The 11,166-nt window shown below is 38.6% G+C and overlaps 3 protein-coding genes across 3 annotated transcripts; 1 reads left to right on the top strand and 2 right to left on the bottom strand.

Annotated features, from left to right (window-relative positions):
• The first annotated feature begins 136 nt into the window (after window positions 1-136).
• LOC116603553 lies at window positions 137-2,787 on the top strand. Its single transcript, XM_032364923.2, has 4 exons — window positions 137-360; window positions 515-829; window positions 2,080-2,165; window positions 2,264-2,787. The coding sequence occupies exons 1-4, from the start codon at window positions 265-267 to the stop codon at window positions 2,310-2,312; spliced, it is 546 nt and encodes a 181-aa protein (XP_032220814.2). The 5' UTR covers window positions 137-264; the 3' UTR covers window positions 2,313-2,787.
• Window positions 2,788-2,965: 178 nt separating this feature from the next.
• Window positions 2,966-5,578, bottom strand: LOC5519986 (transcription initiation factor IIA subunit 2). The gene is made up of 4 exons (XM_001639798.2): window positions 5,420-5,578; window positions 4,220-4,324; window positions 3,945-4,071; window positions 2,966-3,336 (listed from the first exon to the last, which is right to left on the bottom strand). Exons 1-4 carry the CDS (start codon window positions 5,489-5,491, stop codon window positions 3,308-3,310), a joined length of 333 nt encoding a protein of 110 aa, XP_001639848.2. The 5' UTR covers window positions 5,492-5,578; the 3' UTR covers window positions 2,966-3,307.
• A 656-nt stretch (window positions 5,579-6,234) lies between these two features.
• LOC5519985 (protein YIPF3) lies at window positions 6,235-10,920 on the bottom strand. Its single transcript, XM_001639797.3, has 11 exons — window positions 10,782-10,920; window positions 10,372-10,442; window positions 10,023-10,116; window positions 9,735-9,841; window positions 9,559-9,607; window positions 8,948-9,040; window positions 8,511-8,642; window positions 8,007-8,126; window positions 7,754-7,886; window positions 7,007-7,165; window positions 6,235-6,917 (listed from the first exon to the last, which is right to left on the bottom strand). Exons 1-11 carry the CDS (start codon window positions 10,866-10,868, stop codon window positions 6,886-6,888), a joined length of 1,077 nt encoding a protein of 358 aa, XP_001639847.2. The 5' UTR covers window positions 10,869-10,920; the 3' UTR covers window positions 6,235-6,885.
• Between the last annotated feature and the right edge of the window lie 246 nt (window positions 10,921-11,166).

Here is an 11,166-nt window from a genome sequence, read left to right as displayed (position 1 = left end):
CAAAAACTTTCTGTATGTAATAATGTGAGAATTATTTCTGGATGCATCGCACACTCAATTTTCCATTTGAACTGCACGTAATAAGCAGAGCCAGCTTGGGTTGCCTGTGTGTGGTTCTTATTCCCCCTCTGCTTAGGTATGGAACGCCTTGTAAGAACGAACTTCGTGTGAGCTATTTACTTACGGAATGCCAAGAGACTTTGCTCGTTTTGTAGGATGCTGAATTTTAAAAAAATTAAAACTTCAAATCAAGGGATACCATAGATGGCTAGTATTCTAAAGCAACAGCTTTTGACGGAAGAAGAAGCGTTTCTACGGAAGATGCAATTCAAACTGAACGAACAGCTAGGCAGATTGAAAGTGGGTAAAAATTGAATTGTTCTTGTGACCGTGAGACATGAATTTCTACATACGATACTGCTACGAACGCGACGTTCAAATCCAAAAGGCGTACATAGGGCGAATAAGAGATAACATAGTTTACCTATTTTTTCATAATCTTGTATACCCGTAGGTCGAAGAAGCGACTTTACTGGAGCTACTGTCCACTCAACAACCCAAAGAAATGGTATCCCAACACAGTCAACGGGGCATAACTACTGGTAGTAACTCAAATGATATCAATCAAGCTGATAGTAATACCCCCAACGGCTTTTCTGATACTTCAAGCCAAGGCGAAACTACTAAATTACCAAGTGGCAATGTGTTGATTGGAGGAAACCATTGCATAGCCAGCCTAGACGAGACTGCACATGGGCTATCCGTTGCTCCTGATGAATTGTTAAAACAGCATCCAAGTACAGCTACACTATTCAGCTCTCAAGTACAGGTTAGATTTGTTTTGCAGATTATAAAATTATAAATAGCATTTAATAAGAATAGTAACCCTCTAAACGATATTTGATGTAGTAGAGTGGCGACTTACAACAAATAGTTTTAGAAACTTCAGCTTTGTTTGTCATGCTTTTTTGAAATGATAGTGACCTTTTACTCTTACCATATACTGTACTTATACAGACATGACACTAGAGTAGCATTCGGTGCATTTGATACAGATTTCATACTTTTTCACGGTCTAAAATTCAGAGCTATCAGTTTTCAGATCAAGGTAAGCAATCTGTTATCTCTTTTTTAGTTTAATTTATACAACAGGTAACTATGCGCCCGTGACAGCCTCGCTGGCTTTCCACCTTGTGGTGAGGGTAATAATAGTTTGCTTTGCTCCCAGTTCAGCCCAGCGTAACTAATTTTTCAACAGCGTCGTTCAAGGAGGCTTATGGCTGCTTACTCGTTTTAAAAAGTGGCTAGCAGCCAGGGAAAATAGTTTAGCTCAGATGTTTTTCCACATGTCGAATGTAAGTTTACCCTGGCATAGGTCTACAAGATAAAAAAATTTTAGTTGTTGCATTTTTCTCGTGAATTTCGACGGGATTTGAGTGCTACCTAAAATGGCACCTCCAACCTTGTTTCTTTCCTTAGTAGGGTGAGTAAAGCTGTATATTTCGTGAAGAAACCTACCCCCAAATCGTTATTAGACATACATTGACAAGACATGTTCTAAGTTTTAAGGCAATTTTACAGGACATGTTCTAAGTTTAAAGGCAATTTTATTGGCAACATTTCACAAAAAAATTCACTTCTTCAATCCTCTCGTTTTACCTCTACTAAGAATACGATTCCAAGCCACGATCAAGCTGCAAAACCATTGCCTGGGCTATCTAGGAGAGTAGACACTGTTTGACTAAAATGGTGGATTTTCTTTGGATATTGTTTTTATAAAATTATGGATAGCTTCAATAATGTAGTTTTAGAGCATGTGAGATTCTGGTAATTTTAAAACGAGACATATTTTTGGTAGCGAGAAATTTAGTTGATTGTTTTTTGAATAACAAGAAATAATGCAAATGTGCCAAAAACCTCAAGTTGTGGTTGTTCTGGTCACATGGCTGGACTTGAAAAATTGACTCATGACAACACGAGAAACGGCCGAGGACATACTTCTTTGAAGTTTGCCGCATTTTCGTACCAGTCTCCTCTACTTACAATGTACTGACACATTTTCTCTCTTTCCTTCATTAGAAATCTGGAACAGATCTGCCTGTGACAGATGACATTACTACAGTTAATCAAACCCCACTGGAAAATTTACAGCCCATTTCTTTGACGTGAGTTACAGTAAAATACTTTGTAGTCTCAAAAATTGAAGCATTAGTTTCTATTTCTATAAGAAGCTTACTAACATGAGTCCTTTTCATTCTATCAGGTGTGAGATGACTGAAAATGTTGAAGAGATTGAAGAGGAGATGGAGTAGTTGACATGCCTGTCCTTAAAATGGTCAGCACCATGGACTCATCACACGCTCCCTCTCCCGTGGAAGGAAGGGGGAAGCTGTTTGGGTGTAGGGTTGTCGCCAAGGGTCAGTAACCCTGACCCTGTTTAGGACAGAATACCTCAAATAACATATACCCTATTTAAGACAAGAAAACAATTTTCATATGCTGTTAAGGACAAAAAAAAATCATATTCTGTTTAGGCCAAAGGATTATGATAAAAAGGCTTGATGTCATTCTACTTCCCTGTGGAAGCACGATAAATCGGGACCCTGTTCAGGACAGATAGGCACAAAGTAAATACCCTGCTTAGGGTAAGGGAGGGTAGGAGATCACATGATTTATAATATTTAAGCCACATTTTTTTACTCCTATATTGTAAGAATACTATGTGCCATTACATGAATCTTGTCACTGTATATATTATTTGTATAACTCAAAAACCCTTTTGTGTTTTTTTTTGTTGTTGGTGTTTATTTTCGTTGAGTTAGAATTCACTTAAAAAGGTTCCACTGTTAAGTCTGTCCACAGCATACAATGATGTCACAGGCTTGTCTCATGGCAATTTAGGGGTAGGGGCAAGTGATGGTAATTTCCAACAAACTATGATTACAACAGTATAAAGCACAAGACATTATAATTATATTGTATTTATTTAATAAATACTGTAAAATAATTGATATACAAAGATGTGTATCTTTAATTACAAGCTTTCAAACATACATAGATGACAGCATATTACATTAACAAACAAAAATGTACAGAAAGGGTAATATAGAAAACATTCACTTCTGTGACTAACTTGTATGTGTATCTGGCTTGGGTTTTGCAAACGCTTTCATATTTGCCTTATTTACTCTTGATGTCTGGAGTGTATAACAATTTCAATTTGTAAGGAGTAAGAATGTGTTACTGAATCTTTACAAAGATGTTATTTTTTTGTCTAATTTATTTCTCATCTGCCCTGGAAACGTGACTATGTTGTAGCTTCAGAAGTTGATGAACCTGGAAACACAAAGGGTTGTTTAGACATAATTATATTATTTGTTTGCGAATTTGAACAAAACTGTATGATTTCTCACAAAATGCCAAGAAATGGCGCAGGGCAATTACTGAGCGTTGTGACACAGATTAGGTTGGGACTACATGGCCAGTAGCACAGCATTTTTAGAGGCTCTTGATTTTTAAACATTTGTTTGGCTTGGAAATGAATTTAAACCTTTTCAAACTGCTTTTTCACAGATTGCTCAAGTTCTTAAAAATCGACTTAGCATAAAATCGACAAATGAAACCTTCTCTTGATGAAACTAGTTCAACTGATTCTGCTTTCATTTATTTGCTTATATGTGCACATATTTATTTGCTCATACACATACACATGCCGGAAGTTTGTGTTTATTTTCGGCAACAAACACTAACAAATATAACTAATATGTCATAACTAAACTTTTATTAGCCTTGCTTGCTTGAGAGAAATATCTTTTTTTCTTTTTTTGCACAAAGGCATGCAGGTTGATACTGTATTTCTCCATACAGACTTCGCACTCAGTTAATAGGTAGAAGGTAGTACTCAAACAAAAATTTATGGTCTTGAAATAGGCTAGGAACCCCACCTTTGCCATCACAAGCAACAACTTTGACCTTGTCAACTTTCACAACATCTCCTACATCTCGGAAGTCAACATTTTCTAAAACAAATGTCCACACATTGTCACAGAATCTGTAAGTGTTCAGGTGACCCTGTTAAGAAAAACATGTACATTAAGACTAAGAGAATGGCTGGCCCATACAAATAAACAATCTCACCTCTAACGTATGAATAAAGTCTGGATTGCTTTTGAGCTTTACCTACATAGTTTACTTCAAAAAAAGATTGCTATGTACAAACCTTGAAGGTGATCTTGTTTTTTACTTTATTTGATAGAGCATGGTTGATTGCTTTGTCAAAGTGAAGAAGCACTTGTAGAGCCAGTTGAGGACTTATCTGTTGAGACTGAAAATTATGGAATCATAAGGAACAAAATAAACACCTTGAGATATAACCCTGGTTTCTATATAGTTGTAACAGTTGTCTGCAAAAACTTCATTACCTACAATTGACTACTTCAGAATTCTGCAACCCGTAAACAAAAGATCATTACCTAAAACCTTTACAAGTCGTGTGCTCACCTCGGGGGCAAACCCTAGATACTGTAACTGTTACGTCCCTTACTACTGTTAGGGTTACTGTATATGGAAACCAGGTTTTAATGCTATTTATTGTTCACAAGACATTAGGGGTGTGACACCATCTTTGACACACTCTTTGATGGCCAAAAAAAGTACTTTAATTGACAAATCACCAGGTTTAATGATGGAATAAGATTCTGGAATAAGTGTCATTACTATTATTATCAAATTGGGTGCACCTTAAAGCAAACTATTAATAGGAGCTGCACAATGCAAAAAATATGGATGATTTAGATTATAATACCATACAAATTAATAACAGAGTAATTTTCATATCCTTTCTGCTCTAGCTTCAAAGAAATAGCTGATAAAAATGATGGTATAAACAAGTTCTATATTGCTGTCAGAGGCTGATAGAGGAGGGGGATGCATTGTGTGAAATCTGATATCCACTCTAATTTTAGAGTACTAAAGTCATTCTTTTTTGTATAAAGTAACGAATAAAGTATTAAACGGATTCCCGGACACTCTTATTCGGATCCGCTCTTGCAAGTTATCATGAACATTATATAGTAACTTAATAAGGAGAGAACAAAGCAAACACTACTCACTTCTTTTGGTATCAATGTTTTGCCGATATAGTTTTTTATTTTTAGTCTTGTTTCTGTAACCAAAGGATATCAAAATGACCTATGTTTAGGTGGGAAAACGTACGGAGCAGCAAGCCTTATCGAAATAGCCATTTGCTTTACAAGTTAAATAAAATATGGAGAACACTTGCGAAGTAAGCTTATTGGCGTGAAGACACAGAACAAAGGAACATATGCGGCCACTTCAAGCACATTTTGGAAGGTTTTCAAGTTTGAATGTAGCATTTTAGACACAAGAAATACAGCGATCAGTAATGCTATATGCTTACCTGTATGAGCTCATCTAAGCTTTCTTGGAGGCTGTTTCCTAGCGTTGTGTTCCGATAGAGTTGATAACTCATCTTCTCTCGGCAAACGCTGCGTTTTTATACCTTCGAGAACTCCGTGCGTGCCTTATTTGGGCATTACAATTAGCCGCCATCTTGGATTTGACCATAAAAGGTCAAATGATTACCAGTGTTACTCAATCGAAGCGAAGCTGAAGCCTGGGTCTAGCGGCGCTAAAAGGTCGTTCTATCGATTTTCTCTCCTGCTGCATATGGAGTTTGATTTCCTAGATGACCTAAAAAAACCCTTGAATGACTCGAGCTACGATAAATGAAAATTTCTGCGCGGGAGATTTTCGGCACGTATCGTTTTGCACCCTAAGTGCCGTAGCATGCAGGCCTCTAAATATCGGGGGGGGGGGGGGGGGATTTTATGTATTTATTTATTTATTTATTTTTTTTTTTTGGGGGGGGGGGGCACATGCTCCCAACGCCAGCTCCTGCTGAGGCTGGTCCTTGCTGTTGTTCGGTTTTCGCTAATTTTGCACGAATGTCAAGACGCCTGGAAAAGGCAAATGCAAAAATATCAGCGTTTTAAATTAGCTTCACTCTGTATTTACGTGTCATCTACGCCATCGTCAACCTTCCTTATAGTGCTTGGTTTTCATGACAGAGTTGGGGCAACTGCGTAGGGATCGGGAGAGAAGGGGGGAGAGCAAGGGCCATCGACTGTCTCTCAGAGAACAAAGCCCCCGGCTCAAGACTAAGTTGAGTTTTTTGCAACCTGCCTTGAATATCTTTACTAAAGGTCATCGAGAGTAATTTATCTGCTTTATTTGTAACCGTATTGTTTGAATCCATTTAAGACATACAATTCAATGAAATCCAGGAAAGCCCCCCATATACACAAATTTCTAGCAATTACTCAGATCTTTCTGAAGCTCCTATGGTTTTCGTAACAATAAAATAAATCAGAATTAGCGAAACAAACTACTTAAAATCCGAATATTATTAAGTACATAAAACCACATAGCTAGAAACACAAGACAGTCTATTGTTCTTTAGTTCTAATGTCTTACTTTTTTCTATGATTTTAAAATAAAATATATTTGTGGACCGAGCCATAACACCAATAGCTCCTATTTTCATACTGTTAGCTACAAGTAACTAAATTGGGCTAACAACAAGGCTGCTATCTATAGACCTAACTAAACAGTTTTCAAATCCCTTTCCCCTTCTCTACCCCCCACCACTGAAAATTAGAATGCAGGTGAATAAATCGGCACTGGTTCGAAGAGTTTTTTTTTACTCTGAATAAAGAGCTAAATGTCTTTCTTCATTCTTTGCTAATATAAAGGGTTAAAAATTGTTGCAATGTGTTGATTTTTCCTTCTTTCGATCACACCCAAGCAAACCATCTAGGTTGTCTATAGCCTCAAATAATCATATCTTTGTGACTTCTGTATTGCTCACATTGCAAATGCCTGAGTGACTATCAATGCTGCAGAATTAAATAAAGTGACAATTAGTAATTCTGCTCACTTTACAAGAACATGAATTGAGATCTAAACTGACTAACACTGGACTTACTTGAGTTGATACTCCTTGCAACTCGGAGAGATCGTGCTGGATCCAATTTTAATGGTAGTTTCTGGAATGTTCTGGCAAAAGATTCAGCTGTCGGAAGTAGCTGGTCCATGGTGGTTAATATTGTCTCTCTGTTATGCCTGGCTAAAACCTGATGGTGATCTACCATGAAAAAAATATATTTGCCACATTATATGGATTTTATATTGTGCAATTTTTAAGTGAGATGTGAAAGTAGGGGAATGAGCTGATCATGCCTGGAGACACACCAGTCATTGTGGCCAGAAACCTAGAGGTACACAAGGGCATAGCCATCCCCCCACCCCCCTTCCAGCAGCCAAAAATACAGTAAATGTAAGAGACATTACATACTTAAAATACAGGAGAAAATATTAAAAATCCTGGCTATGCCCCTGGTATTGTAGTCATGGTTAAAGAAAGAAAGTACCGGGTGTGTATATCTAGGATTTGCTGAAGAGGGCAGGTGGGGGAATTGCACATACACCCTGCGCACCACCAAGCACCTGAGTGATGTATCCTCGAGCAAGGGGGCTGGTCAGATACTTATACTGTAGCTGTAAGAGGTCTGTACTGTAGAAGCTTGTTCAAATACACAGATTACATAGTTTAAGTTTATTGGCTTCTTTACAAAGACAATACAGTTTACAGTCTGACATAGAGACAATGAAAATAATTAATTTATTTTTTTTCCATTGCTAATAAATTAAATTGATTTGCTACTGAACATACCTACAGTATCCTCATACACCCCATGGAAGGCAAAGTGAAGGTAGAGAAGGAAGAGCAAATGCAGTGATGCTACTATGCATCCAGCAATCAATCCCTGGCGACGATTCCATGTTCTACTGGTATACACACTAACCTGGAATAAAATGCATTTTGACTAACATTTAAGGAAATTACATAACCATTACAGATTAAGTGAAGAATTTTAATTTTGTATTAATCACAACCTCCAACAGTGCTTCATTTCTACTCTTACCAGCTTCAGTGCAGACAAACCACCAAAAATTAACCACAGCATGTAAAAAAATGAATGGGAGTGATGGTATCCAACTGTTGTGAAGAACAGGCACACCACTTGGCCAAACATTGCATACCCCTAAAAAATAGATCACACAATGTATACAGTGTATACAAATAGATCCCTATGCATGTGTCTGTCCACTAATGGTCAACAGATTACATCAGTGTGTTAGAAAAAAAAAGTATGCAACAAGATGGAGTAGAGTAGCTGTATAATTTTTAACACATTTTTTATCATCAACTATTACTCTACACTATTTTTATGGGCATTTTACAGCTTTTCAGTCAGTTGCTGGCCTAGTATTTAATATCATTGTGTTTTTTCTTTAGGAAGAAGCTAGGCAGATCGGTCTTAAGCTGGGACAGATGCAGGATTGGAAGAATTAAATAAGGATGGGCCTAAACAGCCTGCATAAAACATGATTAAAGGCCAATTGCAATATTTTATAAATTAACTTACTGTCAGCGAGCATATCTGGAGAAATGTCAGGTGTGTGTTGCAGAAGTATGCAACACAGTAACAGAATGCAGAGCCACCAAGCCAATAACCAAAACATAGACCGAACGCTGTACCCATTAGTGTCCCTTCTTGCTGTGAAAACAAAAACAAATATTTGTCATCATAAAAACATATACTACTGTTTATTATATACAGTTTTTGGCACTGTCTGTCTGATCCTGCCTATCTGTCATACCATGTCTGTCTGTCTACTCCACCTCTACCCTTTTTTTTTTTCATTCTGAATCATTGGCACTTGCTTAAAATGTGAGCAGTACAACTTCTGCAAGTGCAAGTGGCTTTGTTCACGATTGCCCCATTAATAGTAGATTATTGTGCCGAGTAGCAAGCTTTTGTACTGTATAACAAATGGCCTACTTTACATAAAAAAAACTCACCACTGTATGTCCAGATGTTTTCATTCCAAAGAGCAACACAGCGATGAGTGTGAATACCAGCATCATTGGACCATACAACTCACCAACAACTGTCTAAAACCATACAGCATTGATTAGCTGATCTAGGGGCAGAAGGGGCTGATCTAGGGACAGGATGGGCTCATCTAGGGGAAGAAGAGGCTCATCTAGGGCCAGGAGGGGCTGATCTAGGGCAGGAGGGGCTGATCTAGGGACAGGAGGGGCATATCTAGGGGCAGGGGCGGGCTGATCTAGGGCAGGAGGAGTTGATATAGGGGCAGGAGGGGGCTGATCTAGTGCAGGAGGGGCTGATCTAGGGACAGGAGGGGCTGATCTAGGGGCAGGAGGGGCTGATCTAGGGACAGGAGGAGCATATCTGGGGGCAGGAGGGGGCTGATCTAGGGCAGGAGAGGCTGATCTAGGGACAGGAGGGGCTGATCTAGGGGCAGGAGGGGCTGATCTAGGGGAAGAAGGGACTCATTTAGTGGCAGAAGGGGCTGATCTAGGGGCAGGAGGAGCTGACCTAGGGGCCAACCTCTTATGCAGTGACCAAGACACTGCCAAGAGTTTCAGCATTTTAATATACACATTACCTGAGGTGAAGCTGTAGATGGAAGCTGTGGTATAAGTGAGTGGAAAAGCCTATAAAAAAGTAACAATGCCACTTTCAATAAACACCTTGGATAAAAAAATGTTCCTTAGACTGAATAATAAGATACAAGCAGTGAATACTACTATAATAAATGAGACAACATGCTATGTTTTTTACCTGCTCCGGACCTCAGTAGGTTCAACATCAAAGTATGGTCTCAAAATGTCAATATTGGCATACAAGTCAAATGCTCGTTTGGCAGACTGCTTGCCAGCTTGCCAAACCTGTAATGAATAAGAACCAATAAAGAGTGATTTTCATAGTCAGGGAATCTCTGGAGCATATCCATAATACTGATACTTCTCAGAGAAGATCAATTATCCTGTGTTCCATAATTAGGCCTGAAGTTTGTGTAAAAAATTGGTAATGTTTTTTTCTTATTTGATCATTATTGTGCTGACTTACATAACCACTGACTTCTTGGGCCATCCGCTCCTGGATTCTCTCCATGAACTCCTTCTCAGATAAACCCTGTCTTCTCGGGCTACCACCAGAAGGGCTACAGAGGGTGAATGGATGAACAGGTCACAAAACATTTTATGATAGAGATGTTACTGATTGCAATTGACATGAATACTGTATGCCATGGGGTAGGTGTACTTTTAGATTAATAGAATAACATGTTAAAAACATGATGTATCATGTCAAAACAATAAAATCAAGACTGGAATGAAAAAATGACAGTCAAACCAAATGGAAAAGTGGAGTTTCCAAACAAACATTCTGTTGTGGATTTGTTTTTACAATATGTCACCTTTCAGCTCCATTGGCTTCTGAAGGAAAGTCATCAGAGTCGTTGATATCAATAACAGCTGAAGAAGAGTCCTAAAAAATAACAATTATTCAGAACCATAAACACTTTATAATAGGGTGAGCACTCGAAAGTTGAACTTATGAATATACGATTGTTCCTTTGACGCGTTCTGGCAAAATCTCACTTCTGCTAAAAACCATCTATAAAACTCTACCCTTAAATAGAAAGGCGCTATTTGAAGTATGAAGTAAACCTCCACTGATGAACGAGGTGAGGGTCGGAGGAAAAAAATAGGAAACATCTCATCGACGTGTCACAAATTTCAGCAAATTCGTAATTACAAAGTTACAGTAGTCCCGTATGTCAATAAAAAGGACTATTTTGAAAGTTGAGTAAGCCTAACTGCATACCTGGACCATATACCAGCTAGATCGGCTGCCACTGCCGCTGGAACTTGAACTTCCACGGTCTTCGTCTTTGTCCGCGGTGGCCGCCATGTTGGCTTTATTTTGTTATCGTCGTACGTCACAGCGCAAGGCATGCCGGGAGCTGAAATGAAAACGGCCTCAGTTCGAGAGGGAACGGAAGGGGCCTCGTGGACGAGAGAAAAAAATCGGCGGAGCGAGCGGGGCCTGAGGGGCGGTTTTTTTCCCTCTATGCAGGCTACAGTATAAGGGTAGGCCTTAGCGTCTGTGGCGTATTTTGCAGATTGCATAACATGGTGTGTCGGAAATGTTAAAAAATATACAAATGACGATAAATAAAATACTACTAATACTACTAAAGCACATGCTT

The sequence above is a fragment of the Nematostella vectensis genome, chromosome 3 (assembly GCF_932526225.1).
Source record: "Nematostella vectensis chromosome 3, jaNemVect1.1, whole genome shotgun sequence".
NCBI classification, from domain to species: Eukaryota; Metazoa; Cnidaria; class Anthozoa; order Actiniaria; family Edwardsiidae; genus Nematostella; species Nematostella vectensis.
This window is presented reverse-complemented; position numbering and strand designations above follow the sequence as displayed.